The sequence below is a fragment of the Triturus cristatus genome, chromosome 1_2 (assembly GCF_964204655.1).
Source record: "Triturus cristatus chromosome 1_2, aTriCri1.1, whole genome shotgun sequence".
Classification (NCBI taxonomy): Eukaryota; Metazoa; Chordata; class Amphibia; order Caudata; family Salamandridae; genus Triturus; species Triturus cristatus.
This window is the reverse complement of record NC_140580.1, coordinates 73,373,729-73,395,692: the sequence shown is the minus strand read 5'-3', so window position 1 is coordinate 73,395,692 and position 21,964 is coordinate 73,373,729. Positions and strand designations below refer to the sequence as shown.

General features: G+C 44.0%; 1 protein-coding gene across 2 annotated transcripts in view; it reads left to right on the top strand.

Moving 5' to 3' along the window:
* Positions 1-21,964, top strand: part of BUB3 (BUB3 mitotic checkpoint protein) — a 100,953-nt gene that overhangs the window by 20,569 nt on the left and 58,420 nt on the right. For both annotated transcript variants that reach the window (XM_085601691.1, XM_085601700.1), the window contains 3 exons: positions 3,046-3,240; positions 4,030-4,099; positions 5,114-5,265. In XM_085601691.1, the coding sequence (XP_085457817.1) occupies positions 3,046-3,240; positions 4,030-4,099; positions 5,114-5,265 (417 nt within the window). The remainder of the gene's footprint in view (positions 1-3,045; positions 3,241-4,029; positions 4,100-5,113; positions 5,266-21,964) is intronic.

Here is a 21,964-nt window from a genome sequence, read left to right as displayed (position 1 = left end):
GCCTGCTGTGAAGCATTCAGACTGTCCAATAAAATCGGATGCATTGGTTTAATTTTTTTCTATTAATGTAAAATGTGGACACAGCTGTCATATTTAGGTTGCAGAATGTTATTTCATGTTTATGGCATATGTTAGCAATACTTAAAATAAAGCGCATCAGCTTGTCAAGGCCAAAACTTACTTTTGCCAATGCTTGTTTTTTTCCAAATGGGTAGTCTGACAATGCAATGATTACAGCCAGGGGGTAATCGGGTCTATCCAAAATGTTTGTCTGTGGTGTGGCAGCTGCATTTTGTAAACTTTGTAGTTTTGTAAGGCCTAAATGGAGTCCACCTGAACAGTCTTGAGTGAAACCAACAAGAGCAAACACCAGTATGACCTATTCTATGAGAGTATTCCAGCTAGGGGATAGTCTTTGAGGCCGGAAGATGACATTTTACTTACAGGATCATTATGTAATGTACTCAAAGTCTCCTAGCGGGTTTTATTGCAGCTAGACATGATTGAGCTTTCGTCATTGTCTGTTTGATATATACAACAGATAAAGCACATTTTTGTTGCTCAGAGGCAGCCTTGATTGCGGATTGGTAAAATTTTTTATGAAAAAAGAGTAATTGCGTCCATAGTGTCTTCGCTTTTTTAGCATTATATTTTCATCTTTTTGATTTAGCTGCATTGGTCCACGATTAATTAGTAGCAGTGCTAGTGGGAGCTAAGCTCAGAACAGACTATTTCTAGGGTGATCGCTGCCCTCACAGAGCCCTATGAAGCCAGCAAACCAGATTTCAGCTTTTTCCTAAATAAGGTGAGCTTGCCTGTATTTGATAAATTGGAAGCTTATTAAATAGAAATGGAGCCTGAAGCAAAAACAAAGATGACCCTCACTCACCATTTGGGGTGCAAGTAGAGAGTGGTCTTTGTTGCTGCATTCCCTGGCTGGAATGTAGGGCTTAAGTGTGTAGTATAAATATTCAGTTGATTGATGATGAGATAATTGAGCGCCAGGTACTTGAACTAAAATTGATTAGTCTGAGGATTTGAGATAGAAAGTGCCTACTTTGTCAAGGGAGCACGCTGGTGGTTTGCCTACTTTGTGTCTATTGCCTCCGGATGTTGTGGCAATGGCATGCGCCCAGCTTTTTACTGGGATGTTACCACAACAGTATCTGTGATGTAGTATGCATGCACTTGTGACATATATTCCGAGGCCCTGTGCTTGAAAAAGACTAAAATGTATGGTGCCAGAGCCCAAGGTAAAAGAGGAGTTGCTTGTTAATTGCATCAAACCTTCGAGGTAGAGTGATGACACTAACTCCTGAGATGCATTGCATAGGAAGTAGACAATTTGCAATAAAAACCTATTACGTGCTGGTTAATTTTTAAGGGCAATAGAACTAATGGTCATGGTCCAATTTTATAGACCAAAATTGGGTCAGAATCGGGTTAATAAATGTTTATGCAATTTTTTGGCATACAAGTAGCATTTTAAAGGGCGACCTATGTGTTGCTGCAAAAGGCCTTTGATTGTACTCCGATATATGCTCTTCATTAAATAAGTTGTATTTTTTGACATGCTGCAAGTAGAAGTTTAACCTCAAAACTAACATTACAAATGGAGGCATAGCTAGCTGGGGAGCCCACCTGAAGCCATAGAAAGTGTCGTCATTAAGACCTGTGTTGTGATTTATTAAGTGGTACCCCCACCTCTGTCCTTTTACATAGTCTCGTTCCCTGAATAGTTCACCTGTTCCAAACTAACCGACTCGATTTCATTCTCACTATGTGCCAGTTCTAAATAGTGTGTTGACATGCAAGTGGTGCTGTGGCAGCACCTAATATTGCTCCGCTGGTGAAAGTAATCCGCAGTGTTTATTTTTTAACAGGGCAGGATGAGCGATCAGTCCCTTTTGTGTGTAAAAACCACTGTAGATTAGCAGGACAGCTCCTTCTGGCCCTGTTTTAAAAACCACAGACTGCGCTGCTGTGCATACCTCTCTGCGCCCTTACATACTCTTGAGTATGTAAGGCTTCTATACGCTGGGCTTGTAAGGGTGCCGAGGGGTATATGCAGAATATTTAGGTGGGTGTATGCACAGCAGTACATTTGGCAGCGCTATTTCTTAGCGCAAAATGCACCCTTGCAACCTTTTTTTTTCTAGATGGTGCATTTTGTGCTAAGGAAATAGCGTCAAATGCCCACTCCGCCCAGCCCTATTCCGGTGTTCATTGAGCCTAGTCCTGATCCTTCTAGTAGTCACACCTTTGTAGCAGAGGTTGCTTGGATATGTTGTTGTGTAAATATCATTAGTAGTGATGTAAATTTGTGTGCCTCCTGATTTCCTATTGCTTCGTGATCCGCAGCCCTGAAATACCCACACTTCACCCTCAAAATGTAATATTTTTGTTGATTTGGGAATGCTTAAAGGAATCTTTAGTCTCACGGCCAGCTAGAAGGAGCAGTAGATCCCTTTAGAAACTGGAGACTAAGTCATATGTGCATGTTGATGATGCATACTTTCACCTTCGATGTTATCCTGCTTTTCTGTTACTTCATTGTGCAAAATTGTTGGTTTTGATCCATCATACTTTTTCAGTGCATATTGACCTTTCACAGCCAGGCTTGTAGTCGGCTCCCACTTTCAGGAAATGCTTTAAGTAATTATTCATCCTCCAGTATTTTATCTGCAGTGTGCTTTTGTGTTAAGCTATTATGCCACAGTATGAATGGAGATGCCTGTAGCTCTTAATACTAGGTATCCTTCTCCATTTTAACTTTTTAGCGTTTTAGACTAGACATCGGATAGTGTGCAGATTCATAAGCAAACCACCACACCTCCGATGTGTGTGACTCACAGTGAGAACAGACCTTGCTAGGTTCGTGTGTTAGAGGGATGGTGAGAGGGGCTTGGAAGTTGACTGTTACCCTGAAGAATTTGACATTATTTGTTCGTGTAGTTTATGGCTCCAGCGTAAGCACATGAATTGATGAACTGCTTGCTGTCTCCTTGTGCTTAACGTTTTTCATGGAACTCCTCTCTTTACCAGATGACGGGGTCAAGTGAATTCAGACTGAACCACTCCCCTGAAGATGGCATCTCCTCTGTCAAGTTCAGCCCAAATTCGCCTCAATTTTTGCTAGCTTCCTCCTGGGACTCTTCAGTGCGGTTGTATGATGTGTCTACCAACACAATGAGGCTGAAGTACCAGCATGGAGGGCCAGTGCTAGACTGCACGTTTTATGTGAGTACTTTGCCTCCATCTTTTCCTGTTCAGTGTGCTTTTGCCATGGTTGTCAGCTGCTTTTCGCACATGGTGCTTTCATGTTAACTCTGTTCTAGATTTCGATTTCCATGTGTCTTATAATTATGGGGTTATATAAGCCAGAAGTGACTGGCATATATTAAAACGTAGTGCATTGACCTTGCCACGCATGGTGTGGCAAACTAGAGTTTTTGCAGTGCTTCTGCAGTCTGCAATGGCAGACCTGCTGTCATCTGTTTACATGGGTGGCACAATCAGTGCTTCAGGCCTTGGGGACCTCTTTAACTCCCATGACCTAGGCACCACTAGTACCACTTACCAGGGATTTTAAGGGAGTCGAAGTCCTTGCCAATTGGGGTTGCCTATTTACATTCATCATATTTAGGGGCAGAGCCCTGCGGACCAGTTAGCCAGCTTAAGTGCACTTTCAGAGTCTTACACCAGCAGCTAGTAGTCCAAATGGTGGCAAAAAGTGGGGCAACACATACAAAAAGCCTGTTTTCTTACGTGCATTAATCCTTCTTAGACACTCCCTTGTAAATTTTAGTGTTAAATCCTTGCATCCTTTACCAGTGTTCCTTGGTATTAAAATGCAGCAAAGTGACAACCCTCACACTCCACCAATTGTACTTTGCTACTGCCTCACCACATGGGTTTCACACTAGAACCGCCATTGTAGCTTCCACTTTTGTGTAGCATCTCCAGTTTTTCTTTCTTGGTGGATCTCTGTACGTGTTTAATCTAGAATCAATGCTTCTTGTATTTTAGGACCCCAGCCATGCATGGAGCGGAGGCTTAGACTTGCAGTTGAAGATGCACGACTTGAACACGGATGGAGGTAATATGACTGTTTTCCTACTAGTGTCTGACTGCTTGAGGGATACGTAAGAGAGCTATACTGGAGTCGGGTGCGGGTTGTGGCAGCAACACTATTAATTGCATGATACAGTGCAGAAATGCTGGTGGCAGTGGTCTGAGTTGGGGTTGCTGGTAATATCTGGATAAGGCAGAGCTGTGTGGGGAGAGTCCAAGACTGAGTGGGACGGTAACAAAAGTAATCGGGCAGAGGGCAAAGGACTGGGTTCTTTCCATAGGGAACTGTGGGGCAAGGAGAAGCTAATAGCTTTGCTTGACTGGTAGCAGGCCCAAGGATGTCTTTGAGTTGGGGTACAGGTGGGTGGAAGTTCTAAGATTGCAAGTTCATAAAAGTATTGGGTTTGTGGATGATGGGTCTAGATGTGAAAAGCACTGGAATGAGGGGGAAGAGTTTGAGAGCTTTTTTGAAATGGGGGCAAGAGCTGTGCTTGATGTGAGATGTGTGAGGGTTTTGTGGAAGATCGGATGTTTTCTAGCTGTTGGTAAGTGTCCTCAACTAAGCAGAACTAAGAACTGAAGTGAGCTATGTGTAGTATGGAGATGTGATAAAGTGGGACAGAAAAGCTCTGAAATTTGTGGTTAGAGGTCTAACTGTAATTTAGAGGGGTTTGGTTCGTTTTCTTATGAGATAGGTGTGAAACCTGTAATTTTTGGGACAATGGATGAAGATGGGCTTTCCCCACATGTGGCTGTAGATTTTTTTTTTTTTTTTAGCTCATCGTGTTGCCTGTCTCTGGCTTGCATACGAAACTGCTTTGACTTTAGAAGCATCAGGCCGTCAAACTACCTCCTCATCCCTCCCATCTCCACACACTTCTGAATGCTTTAGGAGGCTCCCTGTAGGCGTAAATAGATGAGCCTGGCTTTCGAAGTAACAAACGAGGATGTGTTTTGGAGTGGGCCAGCTTTTCCTTATACTAGTGAATGATGTGTGTATCAAGGTTCTCTGGTTGTTAATGTCTCTTTATTTTTGCAGGCGTTGTGGTTGGCAGTCATGATGCCCCCATCCGCTGTGTGGAGTTCTGCCAAGAGGTGAACGTCATTGTGACTGGTAGTTGGGATCAGACAGTAAAGCTCTGGGACCCGAGGACTCCATGCAATGCAGGCACATTTTCTCAGCCTGATAAGGTTTGTTAAGATTACCTGTCCTTTTTATGATACCTCATTGTTGATTTGTGATCACAAATGATGGGTCAATCGACTTAAAAGTCGATGCGAGTTTTGTTATAGCCAAGGATCTGACGCTTACTTGCTCGTTGGAAAACAGAGAGCTGTTTAGTGAAGTGAAACATTTGTTTTATGCTCTTGATTAGGAGTAATTTGGTGGCCCTACACAGACAGTGGGACTTAACATAGCCTCATAGGTTGCCGGCTGCCCCAGGTTTGAAAGTGTTTGTTTTGTGCCTAGTGTTCCAAACATGCATTAGTTATGTTGTTTACCACCTCGTTTGGCAGAAAACTTCGAATTTATGGGGGAATTCAAAGAGGAGGAGTTGGACAACTAGACTAAGGTGTAGAGTGTATGGATTGGGGTGGTGGGGCTGTATCAGGTTTGTTTCTCTCAGATTTTGTACTACTTACGTGGCACTTGAACTGAGGCCATCTTTGTTCACTGTACAAATACCAACAACATTTGCTTCTATGGTGCTAGTGAATTTTTGCCTTGAAGAGGAAAAAATGGTTTGTGTGTGGTTGGATTGACTGTAATTTCCTAACATTTTGACTCTTTCAGACCTCGTGCTGCTCTTGTTTTGGTCATTAAGTTTGTTTTGACATGCCAGGTACGGAGGATCTTAATGGCTCTTCTCTCACCATTCTCCCAGTGCAGTCTGAGAGGCTGGAGATTTGTTTGCGAGTTCATGAAGGTCCCCATGATGAAGTACTAGAATTATAATTAAGTTTGTTTTTCTTCTCATTAATAGTCCTACATTTAAAATAGGGTAGAATGGTACGCTCCTCTCCCAAAGAGTAGGGAAAGGTTGGGGAGTAAATATCAAAACATAGTTGACTAGTCAAGATAGGGGCTTTATCCATTTTATCTTTACAGGAATCTGGATCGTGACAGTAGTGTCCGACAAATGTATGAGCTGACCTCCAGGTGGTCACTATGCACACTTTTCTAGCCTTCACAGAAGAGAAGTAGATGCTGCCTTGCATCTTGTAGCATGGGTTGTAGACCTCCTTTAAAGGGATGCGCTCTTAGCAGCTATTAGCATGCACAGTATTATCAACTTGCTTGTGAACACCTTTGAGGTGGCATGCATTGTGCAAAAAGGTCTGTAGTTATGAGTTGCTTGCCTTTTCTGATTGCTTTAAGTTATTGTCAAGATATCTAAAAGCTGGAGATGACGGATATGCGCGTAGGAGACAAACACTGATGTGAATAGTTTGAGTTTCTTGAAAATTCGAAACTGTCTTTGGACAGAGAAGGGTCAGCTCTCAAATAGTGTAATTGAGCAATACTAGTTAAGACTTGGGCGTATATACTGAACTTTCATTTCACTTGCCCTGCATGCCAATGTAATTACAATTTTTTTTTTTTTTTTTTTTTTTTTTTTAATATAATAATCAGGTGTTAAAGGATTGATTTGTGCAAGTGTTCATATGGAGGGCCCATTCATTTATAAAATTCATTTCCCTGTTACGAGAGAGCTCCCCACTAGGTAATTGGTCAGACTATGCCGATGGAGCTTCGAGGAGAGGTTTGCAAGACTTTCTGTGCATCAAATAGGAAGTGAACTCGAATGTGGTGTGGTGAATATTGTGAGGGGAAGATGTGAGGTTTGCTAGATTTATTTTATAGAACAAATGTGTAAGCCAGTATGAGGCCAACAATTCTACCTTTTTCCCTGATGTACTCCATTTATGTATGCGCACACCCAGAATCTCTTCTGTTTTGAAAGAGGCATGGGTATGTTTTGGCTTAAAGGGCTGTTGCATCATTTAAGAAGTTCATGCAGTCTAGTGGTGCTCTCTGAGGTGTTTACAGGTTAGGTTGTACAGTTCAGTGTTTGGCCAGTCCTCGATAATTTAGTCAGTCAGCTTAGGGCAGGTTCTTGTGATGCTTCTCTGACAATAAAAGAAGGCCGGATTACTTTTATTTGCATGAAGTGTATGATAGCAACGGTGATCGTCATTTCTGTGGATTGTTTAAATTGAATGGCTTTCGAAAGCAGGTTAAGGGTGAAGTGTATGTGGAAAACTTTTTTTGGGGGGGGGGAATTGGCTACTTGGTGACTAAACTTTAGCATTTTGTGTTCACAGCTGTGGTAAATGTCTTACTTGTTTTTTCTTAACTCATCTGATTTCACATTTTCCACACCACGAATACAATTATCTGCAGACTTCGATTTTCAAGCCAGATCGTTCTTCCTTTAAGCTACCTTGTACAGGCTCCTAGTAGAAATATTTACCCCTTCATTTGTTGAGTTAGCACGTTATCTTTGTGCTGACTACTTTTATCACAGAACACTAGATGAGCAGTAAGAATGGTTTGAGAGCTAGGTTCACATCTGTCCCGCCATTTTGATGTGATGCAACTGTACCTGTTCATAGGATTTCCACATGGAAGCATCTTCCACAAACAACATTATGAATGAGAAGTAGTTTGTTGAAAATAACTCCTTTCAACAGGTTGTCATCTTGCTGCGACCAAGGAGGGGTTGAGGATCTGTAGTTGATGGTGCTTGTTTATTCTGTTGCCTGTCCTGGCACAACTGTTTCCCATGCCCTTTTTAAAATGGTCTTATATGTACAATCTTGCCCGAGAAACACAGGAGGTCATTAAACAGGAGAAGTGATGATTGGTATAAGAACAAGGAGTTTTTGTTTAAAATAAGCTTATCCATTGTACAGATAATCCTGTCTGTGTATATAAGTTTGCAAAACGTGTGTTAATACAGCCAGCAAGCACTGAATTCTTTCTTTGGTGTGTATGTTGGTTCTTGAGACCAGTGGTCTGAAGGACATTGAAGGTTATGTGGAATTCTTCCAAGAGTTTGTCATGACCTGGCTTCCAGGACCCAATCCTCCATCTTCATCGTTTGGGGTGAGCTTTTAATTTTGCAGTGTGTTTGGCTGAAGTGCATGATGTGGATAAACTGGAGGCTGAAGGAAAATATATTGTGTTGGTAGATTGAGACCTTGAAACAATTTCCTGTGGAATTTTGCATTTTGAGTTCTATTCCCATGCAATCTCTTGCTATTGGTAGGTATATCTGACGGAGTACATACGTTTTGATCTCCTCCTTTACCCATTTGTATTTGGTTTGCAGGTGCAGAAATAGTCTAACATCCTTTGATCCCCTTTATCATACTAGAAAGGCAGGGGTCTCTGTCTCTTTTCATTGTGAAATTTCTTGACTGCTTACTTATCCCACAGTACACTTGGACCTGCTAGTTCTGAAGATTTTCACTTTACTGCCACAGAATTCGCTGCAAAACATCTTTCCTTTGCAGCAAAAAGTGAGTCATCCGTGCAGCATACATTTAGTTATATACTTTTTGTAACACATTTTTCGACCCTTCGCACTAAAATTTGGTGCTATGTTGCTTACCATGTGCAGAGTGTTTAGTAGTAATTCATAAATTTATCTAGAAACATTTTTTCTAAATATGCAAGTTTTGCAAAGATGGTGGATTATATGGCGAGTGAGACAAAATTATGTGGAAAAGGGTGTACTCGCAGAGTTGCTTATTTCCAGTGCCTTTGGTCATACTGTGTCATTCTGGAAGACTGAGTAGGATATTTCCTCCAGTTTTACTACTTCACATTGACAGTATCCTTAGGGCTTTCCAGATGGAGCGGAGTGCCAGTTTCCTTCTATGCCCATAATCTTTTGTCAAGCAGTCTTTTTTTTTTTTTTTTTTTTTTTAGATTGTGCCATAACCTTGCATCCTTTGTGCCTGAAGAGCATACAGCACTGCTGCAGGGGTTGGGAAGAAGGTACTTGCGAACCTTCAAGTGGATGATTGCTACAAACAATATGCGAGTCAGCTGTTGATGCGTCATTATTTCTTTAATGTTGGGTGCACACACTTGGTGTGCCCACAACCCTTGTTAATGTCAAACCCCACCCATGTTAATGTCGAACACCACCCATGGTACGAGTTAATTGATGTATTGGAGAGTTTGTGAGTGCTGGTTGGAGTTCTCAGACACGTATATTTTACCTTGCCACTAGAGTTGAGGGTTTCCTTTTACCACTAGAGTTGAGGGCATCCACCGAAGAATTCCAACACAAATACGCTCTTAATGTTCACATGACTGGGGTTTTTCATTCCCTGTATTGTGTGTAATCTCTAAAGGACGTTGTGAAGCTGAATAAAATGTTTTCGTTTTTGATTGTCCAGACTATTCGATTTGTATCGCCTTGTTTTGCATGTATATAACTGTCTGGGATCAAACCTCCTCACGGGGTGTTCATAGAGTAGGGGTTGGCTTTGAATGGCGCCATAAGAACCATTCAGCTCTTCTCCATTGCCGTTTATACCCTAGCACAAATGTTAAGCTCCCCACGTATTAGAATTGCCTTTGTGCTGTTGCATTTGGGAAGCGCTCTCTTGCTCAGGTGTGGAGCTCTTCCAGCGTGCAGACCCTGGAGTGCTCTTGCTCTGTGCAGCTTGCTCTGGTACAGCGTTCCTCCTACTGAGAAGGCCGTTGTTGGGTGTCCTATGCGAGCTCGACTGTGGGCCATCTTTCTTAAGCCGCGCTCTGTTGACTGGCAGGAGCTAGACTGGAGGCGGTGTTCTTCCTCACATGTGTGCCCAGTGTGTGATGAGCTTGTTAGTGTGCATCGCTCTGTAGATGCCAAGCTTCCTTTACCACCAACGTGTCTTGGGGCTGTCCGAATGAGCTTGTTATCGGATATTGTTCCTTTCTCTTAAATGCCCGTTTTCTAGCGGCTAGTGTGGGACGCTCATCTTGCCACCAGAAATCGGGTGTTGTGCGGCCCATGTGGGGTTGCTGTGGGTTGTCTTCGTTCATCAAAATGTGGTGTCCGGTGTTTAGCGCCGGCCTGCGCCCTCGCGCTGCCTCTAAATAGCCGTCATTTGGAGCCCATCACGGCTGAATGTGCGCGTGGCGTGACCTTTGTGCCCAGTGAAATGATTGCATTGTTTCTGCCCTTGATTTATGGCGGCGGGCAGCCTGGCAGGGCCTATGATGAATGGATGACAGTCTCGCCTGAACGGCCGCGTACGGCCACGCACGAGGCTCATTGGTTCACCCCGGTTCATTATGTCACATATTCGGCTTCTTTTTATAATGCTTTTCTGATAAATGTGTGCTCTGAGTGGGCTGCAAGGCACCCCGCTTCCCGGTGATTTATGGGTCTGCGGCCATGAGAAACGGCTCCCGGTACAGGTGTGACACCGGTTAGCAAAAAGATTGAAGATTATTTTGTTTTTAGTCATTTCTTTACATTGATGGGTCTGTTCCCTGGGATGTTTTTCTTTCTTCTGATATTGATGTGAAGGCTAAAAAATCTACATGCGGCGTTTATAGCGGCGGCTTTTGCAGTAGGTTATTTAATTTGTAGGTCATTGATTGCTTTTATTGGCTTTACTTAACAGCTTTTCGGCTGGAACCACGAACCGCGCCGAGGGGCTGGGGTTATGGTACATAACGTTTTTCCCGTTTGCACTAAAAGAGTTTTGCAAAGTGTCTTCGTGTTGACATGTGCTTTGCGCTGTTGAGCCATCTCACCATCTGGGGGCTGTGGTTTTTGGTTATAAGGAATAAAAGGTTTCCTCTAGTAACTCGGTGAAAAATGAAATGTGCTTAAATAGTGTGTGCACGTGTTTTCTAGCTTGTATTCGTGTAATCTTTTAAATTATGAACTTTATCATATTGTTCGTGGTGTTTGGGTGTAAAGCTTGTGTTAGGAAATCCATTTGGATGCTGCTTTCTGCAGAAGATTGCAATATTATGTATGCCATGTTGCTTTGCAGTTGCGTAGCATCATGTCATTGGTCCGGATTCTCTGTCGGGGTAACCATCTTTTTCGGGATCTGCGCAGGCCATCCATCAACTTCGACAAAAGGGCATTTGATAGTGTATGTTTTGCTCGTATTTGATTGTGTATTGTTAGTAGAGAATTTGTTAATTATTAGGTTGAAAGATGGTTTGTATGTTTTAGTTTACTGATTTAGATCTTTTTTTTGTGTTTGGATGAATCTGTTGAAGAAATGTGTTCTTTTCCGGTTCGAGATCGAGGACTGCTGGGGCACTGGTCTAATATACCATATAATAATACATATACCCTATAATATCTCTCAATTTATGTTGACGTCTTTTGACGCAGTATTGATCGTGTAACAGTGTTTGATAGTTTTACCTGTCCGTTTCTAAAGTGTATATTGGTGTGGGGTATGACATTACTGTTTGATGCTTTGCCAACTATATGGCTTTTACCATGTTTGGTGCATCATGGGCAAAGGGTTCTTTCTGTCAAGCATGTGTTTAGACTGACTATTTGAAGGTGAGATTGTGTGCTCTGTGTACTTCTTGTTTTCGGATGTCCGATGACTTCTCTAAACTAGAACTGCTCAAAATGCACATGGGAACCTAATCGTATCATCCTGGACTAGACTTCATTCAGCTTTATTAGACACTTGATCAATTATTCGAACTTATGTGGCATATAGTACTCCTCAATATGTTTCATATGGAACATTCTCGGCTTTCCTCCTGAGTCATACCAGATCTTTGGGGACTGTGTGACTCGAGGACTATCCTTGTAACAAGTATGGCTGCTGTCAGTGAAGGGCATAAGCTCAGAGTACTACTATGGGCTCATTGAATTGTCGTGTTTGGGCATTCACTGTTAACAGGCTAGCACATTTTAGCAGTTGGGGCTTTCTGTTCGAGAGTGATCACTTTATTTTAAGCAAATATACTGTCCCAAATAGTAGTACCTGAAATTGTTGTGCTTTGTTTAATTGTATTAGCATTATTAAAAATGCCGAAGTTTACATGGCATTATTTTTCCTATCAGAAAACGCCATAACACGGGGCTAAACTAGTCTCTAAAACAAACCTAGTGGTTCCGATTCTGTAAGAGTCAGTTAATGGACCATACAGTGCAAGTATTCCTAGTCGAGTTCTGCGTCCGTTTTGGACTCTTAAGATGTCCAATCCATAACATTGTCTTCACTTCCAGAAGCTGGTTGCAAACAACGGTCTATTTGCAATTCAGCGGTATCAAATTTGTCACAAAGTCCAAACCATCCACTGAGAACAAGGTCTACTCTCATTGCTTTTTAATCCAGAAGCAAAAGACACAATTGATGGACGGAATGCAGAACAAATCAAAACATTCACCCCCAGTCAAGAGATCTGGGTTAAATCCATCGTTTTTTTTGCTCACCATGCCATTCCAGTTTGGACATATGCAAATCCAGCTTGACCCTGTGCCCAATGGGAACAGTCAAGCCCGAACTGCCAAGCCAGGTCCTCCATGGACCGGAAACAAGCATCCTAGGACCGGTTTCAGGGTTTCACCCCTCATCAGCCAGACTAACAGTTGATGGACGGAGTGAAGAACAAATCAAAACATTAACCTCTTCAGTGCCCATGACGAGCTGGACTCGTCATGGGCCGCGGTAGCGCTGTGCCCATGACGAGTCCAGCTCGTCATAGACCCCGCCCGCTAATGCAACGGCCGGCACAGGGCGGGGAAAGGGGCAGGCACTGAAGGGGTTAACCCGCGGTCAAGAGATCTGGGTTAAATCCATCATTCTTTTGCTCTCCATGCCACCCCAGTTTAGACCTGGCCATATGCAAACCAGTCTTGACCCTGTTCCTCATGGGAACAGTCAAGCCCAAACTGCCAAGCCAGGTCCTCCCTGAACCGGAAACAATCGTCCTCGGACTGGTTTTAGGGTTTTACTCCTCATCAGCCAAGAGCAAAAAAACAAAGGATTTAGGCCCAGATCTCTGTACTGGGGTGAATGTATGACATTGTTCTGCGTTCTGTCCATCAACTGTTCTTTTTGTCTTGAGCATTCCAGGCAATTTTTTTCTCTGTTTTGCATCTGAAGAAGGATTTTACCAATATAATGCGAACACATGACAAAGAGTGAAGGGTTTTAAATCATGTCATGTAAACTGAAGTCTGTAAGGTGAGACGACCACCTTGTGGGAGGCACAAATAAACATTTACTTACACTGGCAGTCTATCGCATCCGACAGATGGGTCCTGCAGATCAAAAAGCAGGGCTATGCTCTCGCATTTCTTTCCAACCCACCACAGATTTTGCACTTCACAGAAAAATAGATTGGTTCTCCTCAGAGAACTGTTCTGTTAAGTGCGAGCTCTCCTGTCCAAAGGGGCCATCGAGAAGATGCTGACCTTGGAGACATGGACAGCTATTTCTTTGTTCAGAAGCATGAAGGAGGCCTGCCTCCTATTGTAGATCTTTACCCTCTGCATGCCTTCATGTGGAAGGACAAATTCGAAATGCTCCGCCTGGGCTAAGTTCTGTGTGCCCTGGATCCGGGCAACTGGATAGTAACCATAGACCTGCAAGATCCATGCTTTCTTATGCTTCTCATGTGTTCCCATAGATGTTACCTGTGGCTCATGGTTGGCCAGAAACATTTTCAGTTTGTCGCACTCCCTCCTTGAATTTTAACAAAGTAGTGGTGGTTGTGCTCACCGCCCACCTCCTGGAGGTTGAGCTACCAGTTTTTGCCTACCTCCGTGACTGGCTGCTTAATATGGGCTAGCCACAGTTGGCCATAGACCACACCCTTGTGACATTGTTTGGATCACAAGTGACTTCTACGCAGAGGATACCTTTTTAGGTCTCGGCTAGCGAAGGCTGCGCTTGCCCAGTCTCGCTCGCGAGATTTTAATGTTTTTCAGAAGTGGGGCTTGAACCCGCCCCTCTTCTCCCCTCTTCTCCATTGGCTGGCCTCGTAAATGCTGGTCAGCCATTGGAGACGAGCTTTGTCTCTCCAAACAAGCCCCGTCTCTTTCGGATTCGGGGCGTGTTTTTTCGCTTTTCTCATTTTTTACTCCCTGCCCCTTTTACGCGCGGTGGGCGCGTTTCTTTTTTTTTTGTGTTTTTTTTTTTACCGTCGGAAGGTTCGGCCATTTTGTGCGCGGTCGGAACGGAGCGGGACGTGGGGTCGCCTCTTCCTTGCTCCAAGGCTGATCTCGGCGTTTCCTGGCGCTCGAGGACGCGTGGCAGATAAGTAACGGGACTCTGTCTTTTCCTTCTTACTTACAGAAGAAAAATACAGTGTCCGCTTCTGCTCTTCCGCTTCAGCTGCCCCCCCCTCTTTACCCTCCTGCTCACACCTCTCCAGCAGTGTTTTGTACAGCGCCTTCGACGCACACGGGGCCAGCTTTAGTGCCTGTGGCGCCCTGTGCGACAATGCTTCAGCTGCCCCCTCTCTCTCTTTCTGTCTAGCAGTTCTTCTCTTACTGAAAACCTTGACTTCAAGATGGGGTTCTCACTCTTTCCTCTACTTTCTTTTATTTGCTCCCCTGTGAAATGGATCCAAAAAAGAAAATCCTTTTTGCTGGAAAAGTCGTTTTGGGTGGCGCCCTACGAAGCCTGCGAACGTGATCCGCGGTTCGCTGGTAAGGGGCATTGTTCCTTCAGTAAAAATAGGTAGGTTTTACGCATGCGCAGAGCGCCAGCAATTGTGGCTCCAGGTTCTTCCGAATACGTCCTTCTCGACGCCCAGCATGGGCGGAGATACTGTCATGACGTAGGGTCATGACGCGTGGCTCGCGCCAGTCCAAGTTCACCTCCGGCTCCAGTCCAATCCACAGTAGAGTCCCGGGTCTCCGAGGGGCGGAGGCTGCTCATTGTCAGGAACCGGCTGGAGCAGCAGTGGATACCGCACCAGCAGGCAGGTGAGTGCGGGGCTTCTGTCAGGAAGGAGCCTGATGGGTGCCGGTGTGTCCAGGGTGCACTTGTGTCCTCTGTGGGCTCCCACGGAGGGTCCCGCAGAGGTAGCCTGAAACCCTGAATACCTCTCGGCTCACCCCCAGCCTAGTGAACTTATTTACCTGGGCTGAGGGCCCTTGCCTTGATCACCTGGGGGAGGCACAGGCTCAAGAAGGCTGGGATTTGTTTGGACTGACCCCGGGAATAGACTGATCCCAGGGGGCTAGCAAAGACAACAGGCCGGCTGCTTATCCACGACCCTGCCCTTTCAGTGACTCCAGAGAGGGACTTCACCCAGTTGGCCTTTCTTATCAAATGACTCTCAGAGATGGGCCATGAACTACACCTGCCTGGCCCTCCCAAGTAAGTGACTCTCACAGAGGGACTTCACCTTGCTGGGCCTCCTTATCAAGTGACTCCCAGAGACGTACTTCAACTAGCTGGGCCTCCCAAGTAAGTGACTCGCACAGAGGGGCTTCACCTACCTGGGCTTTTGTTTTCTTGGTTTTGTTTTCCCTGGGCTTGCAACTAGTGCACCAATCCTGGAGGTACTGCATGTGGATTGGAAAACAAAATGTGTACTGCGGCTCTGCGTCCAGGGATGTGGTCTTTTTACCATACTGCTACAGGGCTCGAAAAATGTACTTGACCGCTCGCAAATGCGAGTGATTTTTTTTGACGGGCGTGCCAGTTTTCAGGCCTACTTGACCGGCCTGGCGAGTGCTATCTGCCACTGCAGGCTCTAGGGGGCAGCACGCACCACCTAGCATAGTGGTGGTGGTGCGGTGTGCGGTGAAGGCTCTAGGGGGCAGCAGGGTACGACGCCAATCAAGTGGTGGTGCGGTGAAGGCGGCAGCAGGGTGCACGCACCACCTAACATAGTGGTGGTGGTGTGGTGCGCTGCCTATCGTTTTATGGGTCCCAGGGCCGTCAATCGTGTAGTGCGCGAAAAGCGCTACCAATGACGGCCCAAGACATCATTTTGGCCTGCCCCCGCGCTGTGCTGCTTAAAGTGCAGCAGTGACGCAGCACGCCACCACGCGCTCTCTTCAGTGGAGTCGGGAGTTCAGGGCGATTTGGCTTGCCGTCTAGGAGAGGTGTCGCAGTTTTTTCCATTAATGTATGATTATGGTGATGTTGGGGGATATAACGCAGATAGCATAGGAATTGAATGTTCATGAAATTAGATAGAGGTCTGAAACCAGCATCTTAGAGTCTACCCTAAAACAAATACCATCTATGTGAAGGGCACAGTGGAAACTGATTTTTCTAAATTTTGGATACCTACGAAGCCCAAAGGCTTCTACATGTGTAGAATATGCATTATGTAAGGATCATCATTGTCTATGGTAAAGACGATGGATACATTGCTGTTGCTCAAATATTACTAAAAGTTAAACAATCACATGTTGCACATGCTTAGATGTAATTGTATAATTATTGATCTATTATTAGTGTCCCAGGCTTCAAAGGTTTATTTTCCGCACAAATCCTTTGTGCCCTTTCCAAACCGCCTTGTAAAAGCATTCTATCTCTGGACACAAACCGAAGAGATACTGTAAATGTGAGGGCACAAATACATTTTAAATCCCTTAATAGATTTCTGGTTTAGTGCCATTTAGACACATTTCTAAAATACAGCGTCGTTGTGTGGTATCTTTTTAAGCTGTAAAACAAATAATTCAAAAACCTTATTTTTAAAGTAGATTTCGGTGGCTAAAGCCTACATATGCTTAATTGCATCGGGGTTTGAATAACAATATTTTAGTGCTTATCTTTTACACTTTGTAGAATTTTAAAAATAGTTTTATTTCCAAAGATAGCTGGGCTAAAAACCTGGTATTCGTACATCGGAGCTATAAAGTTATTCACTATTACTTGTTACCATGCTCAATTTGAGTGTTTGTCTTTCATTTAAGCCCACTCTACAACTGCAAGTAAATATTGTCACTTAATGGCTGGAGTAAGGTCCAGCACGATTCTTCTCACCATTTTGCATTATTTCTTTATGGTTCTCTGCTCTGCATTTAACTACATAGGGTACTATGGAAGTACAGACACCACAATTTATCTTCGTCTTTCGCGCTGCTGAAGTACTTTTAATGAGGGGCCTAGAATTCCTCCCTTACTCAAAGTAAACTCTTTAGCGTTACTCATTTTTTAAACACCGGATCTCAATGAATGCGCGCAACATCCTGTGATTCTGGGCAAATCATTTCATCTCCATGTGCCTATCAAAAATGAATGCATCCTCATGTAACGCAACTGGTGCTCGTGTAAAGCGCTCTGTCTTCGGGTCAAGTTCGCGCTATATAATACTCCGAAAAAAATGTAGGCAGACAATGGTAGGAAGAGGGGCTGTTATCTGCCCTTCCTTCTAAACAAGCATTTGCAATGCAGTAGTTCTCGAATAACAAAGTTTGAGCTATTGGCGTTGCAAAAAATAATGCTACGCCAATAGCTCAAACTCAGTAATGCGAGATCTATTGAATTGCAAATCTTGTATCTCTTGTTAATGACGCTGCCTCATTTTTCCAAATCGATAGCCATTAGCTGGGGCAGATTTGAATGTTGTCCTTTATGTAGCTTAGGCCCAGCTCACTCAGGCAAATGAAATGTGGGGTGGAAAGAGGGGCAGATAAAAGCTTTAAAAAAAAAAAAAAAGCAACTTTCCTGTGTTTGAATTACTGAAAAGTCCCTGATGCCCCAATCTACCGCCTCGTATGAAGCGCCCGGTACACATTGCATGGAATAGATTTGAAGCATGGGAGCAAATGCTTGGTCCCAGGGGAGCAGGGGCCTAATTGCTGGTGGCATACTTTTTTGCAACTTCAAGTGACAGGAAGGTATAATTCATTACCACTCACTGGCCGTAGCTAATTCTGGGACCTTAAAGAGAGCGGCCTTTCACTTGAATCTGGACAGGAGAATGGGTTATCTGAAGATACAAAGGAAATTAAATGAAATGTCTTCCCAGAGCTTATAATAATCTTGCTTATGCAAGTTGCATTAGAACATTGTGTGGTGAATGTACTATGCTGACACTGTTTCTCGTTGCTCAAGTGGGTGTATTTGTGAATATTTGTATGTTTCCCTTACCATCATTGCTTGATTTTGCTCGCAAGAAAGTGTCACTCATCACCTCTTAGGTGCAGATTGTGTGACCGCTAATTACGACACCTCCAGTTTCCCCCCAAAAAGTACGTTTAGGCCCAGAGTTAGGCCTTGGGAGGGGGGAGTGAGCTTCACTATCGCAGTTGTTTCCGTAAAAGAATGGCGCAATTGCAGGGAACAGCCTCAGCTGCTAGAATCCACAGGGCAGACCCCAATGTCACATTAAAACTAGACTATTGGTTTTGTCAGTGCCTATGCCAGGAGTACTTTTTGGAATGATTAAGGTTGTGTCCAGATCAGAGAGGCCTGTTAGCTTTTATTTTTGCTGCATGCTGGTTATTAGGGAGCAGGATTTTCTAATATGTGACAGTAAGTGTGCCTGACCGGAGACGTTTTAACTGCTATGTGCATGCCTGCCTGGCTTAAGCAGTGTTGCAGCTGGCGTGCTGGTGAGCCCATGTGTCTGTGGTGGGTAAGTTGACCTTGCCTCCTTTTCTTTTGTTAGTCTTGTTGTTGGTGCATTGCTGTGATGTAAGTCCAACTTAATAGGAAGTTTATTTGTGTAGCGGAAATCCTGTCTTGGGAATTCGGAACAACTGGTGTGTCCTAGTAGTCCAGTGCCAAAATGAAAGTTGTCCCATATGAGAGCAAACTGTTAAAATGGCACAAGCGCACCTGCATCACTGAGGAGCAAATGCAGTATATTTGTGCAAGTAAATTCGGCAGTCTGAGAGAGTTTTGTTATGAGGGCTGGGAAATTTCCATACTACTAACTGAGAGGAGTGAGCTTGCACAAAGCAACTCTATTATGAGTAGCTGCAGATGTTCAGAAATTAGTTTTTGATCGTTTCGCTGACATAAAGGGCTGCAAATGCACAATTTGGCCCCATTATTTTACTGTTTTTCTTGCAGAGTGACCCCCGGGTGGTTTGAGCTTGCTCACTTGCATTGCCCACTGGCCAACAAATATACTGTAACCTGCCCCCTAAACAAGCATAGTCTCGCCTTTGGGACCTTATGAGTATTTATGCAGCACAATATCCTTGGTGCAACAACATCAACTCTTGCATTGGTAAAACACTTATAAGGTCCCAAAGGCGAGACCTATTGCCTACCATCTTAAAATTGTACTGAGAACTTTTGCCTTGCTTAGGGTTTGCACACCCGTTTCGCATCTATTCATTAAGAAGGGTAGCAATATAAAAAATGTTAAGCGTCGCAGTCCTGTCCCTGGGATCCTGACTGTAAGTTACTCATTCTCAGTGGGTAAGGGAGCCAGTACTGTTGGTGTGTTTTTTGATGCGAGCGCTAAGACACAAGTTTAAGCTGAGTGGATTTCTTTTGAGTTCGGACTTTAGTTAAACCGCTAGGCAAGACCTTTTAATTTTACTGAAATTACAGGTATATATTTGAAAGAACAAGCACTCGATCTCTGGCCATAAATACCGATGGCTGTCTGTTTCAACCTCGATTGATACAAGTACATTGGTCCTGTTGCACAAAGTTATTGCAAGACAGAATAGCAAGGACAGAAGGCAGCGTTGCATATAAAGAACGCAACCCTTAGCTCAGAGCATCAGCATCTTCACTAACAAGTGACTGATATGTTGTCATGGATGTTATTTCAGTGACATGTTAAAGTTTATGGGGTATTTTTTGCCATGTATGTTCGCAGAAACGTTCACCACGGCACTTTGATACACACATAGGGAGGTACCGGGTGATAAATTAATAAAATTTGTTGTTAATTTGGTTGGCCAACGTTTTCTTGGGTTGTTGGCACTGCAAATGTTTTGAAAAAAATTCATATGCGATCAATTTGTGGGTTGAGTGTATTGATGTTAGGTTGAGTACAGAAGTCTACTCACTCGACATGCAGGTCAAGTAAGATTTTTTAGATTTGTCGAGCCCTGTGCTAACGTTTTGTAAGGATATCAGCAATGGACATTGAAATGGGACCATTCAAGGCCCCTTTCAGGCAAAAGCACTCACTGATTTCTGAATAGTGAGTGTAAAAGCGTTAAGGTAACAATGTTGTTCCTGCTTGCATTTCACATGGTTCACGGGCGGCAGAGAAGTAACTTTCTTACTTACAGAAGAAAAATACAGTGTCCGCTTCTGCTCTACCGCTTCAGCTCCCCGCCCCCCCCCCCCCCCCACTCTTTCATTCTTCCCTCTCTTTCTGTCTAGCAGTTATTCTCTTACTGAAAACCTTGACTTCAAGATGGGGTTCTCACTCTTTCCTCTACTTTTATTATTTGCTCCCCTGTGAAATGGATCCAAAAAAGAAAATCATTTTTGCTGGATATGTCGTATTTTAATTCTAAGGTGCAGCATCTGGAATAAAACGTTAAAAATATGAAAAATAACTAAATAAAGTAAGACAGTGGTAGCAAACTGGCCAGATTGATTTTATTCACACCCAAACATTAGCGCCACTTTTACAGAGTTTGCCAGTGAAGCGCTATTTTTTTTCCCTTGTCTTGGTTTTCCCGGGGCTTGCAACTAGTGCACCAATCCTGGAGGTACTGCAAAGTGTGGATTGGAAAACAAAATGTGTACTGTGGCTATGCGTCCAGGGATGTGGTCTTTTTACCATACTGCTAATGTTTTGTAAGGATATCAGCAATGGACATTGAAATGGGACCATTCTAGGCCCCTTTCAGGCAAAAGCACTCGCTGATTTCTGAATAGTGAGTGTAAAAGCGTTAAGGTAACAATGTTGTTCCTTCTTGCATTTCACATGGTTTGCTAAATTTTGCATTCCCCTATGAGTGTTTGCTTTTTCCAGGATGATGTTACTTTTTTCTGTAGGCCGCATAGTGCTCTTGTCTATTGCGTCATTTAAATTGAGCCTCATCCAGGTGTTTATAGACAGCAGCAATTGGGTTGTAGTTGAAGGCAGTGTGAGTTTTTCTCAGTGGGACAGTATGGTGTTCAGTGGGGGAGACGATGTGGCACTATGGCCAGAGCTTCTAAATTTGGAACTGGGGTAGCAGGTTCAGTCTTAATAACCAGTCCACCAGAGGACACTCTTGAGAGAGCACAATCCCATGCTAGACCTTCGAAGGCTGCTCAAGACCTTAGAAGCGCTGGTGTCTTAGCACCAGCAGGTGGACCCTAGCACTGGCACTTCTGGGTTAACCTTCAAGGTTTGTCCACCACAATCCATACTGAAGTTCACCTCCAGTCTTGCTTGCAGGCCTATGAAGCAGCACAGCCAAGAACAGTGACTCGGTCACTGAGGTCACAGGACCCTTGAGCAGGGCCAGCTCTAGGGCAGTGCAACCGGTGTGACCGGGCGCTGACTTTGGGTGGAGACATTGTTTGCAAGTAAATTAATGTTCTAAAAGCGCTTGCTGCCTCCTTCCTGGCTTCCAGCAATTTTCGGCAACAATAAAAATGTCATGATGACTCTGGTGTTTAATGTTCTTCCTAGAGAGAGATCGAAGTTTTGTCTAGTGGAAGTTTTGACTCCTGGAAAGGTAGCATCTACGGTTAATGTGCCTGCAGCAAAGAACATGTACCATGCAGATCACAAAGTGCACATAATGTAAATAGGTCAGTGGGCTACTGCGTGTGTGTGTGTGTGTGTAGGTTGCTCTATGCGAGTGGCTCTATTTGTGTGTGGGTTGCTCTATGTGAGTGGCTGTGTGTGTGGGTGGCTCTGTGTGTTTGGGTGGCTCTGTGTGGGTGCAAATGCAATAGGTCTCGCATTTGAGAGTGATTAAGCTATTGACATTGTAAATAACAATGCCGTTTCTTTAACCCCTTCAGCGCGGCGCGGATTACCGCGCCGTGCTGAAGG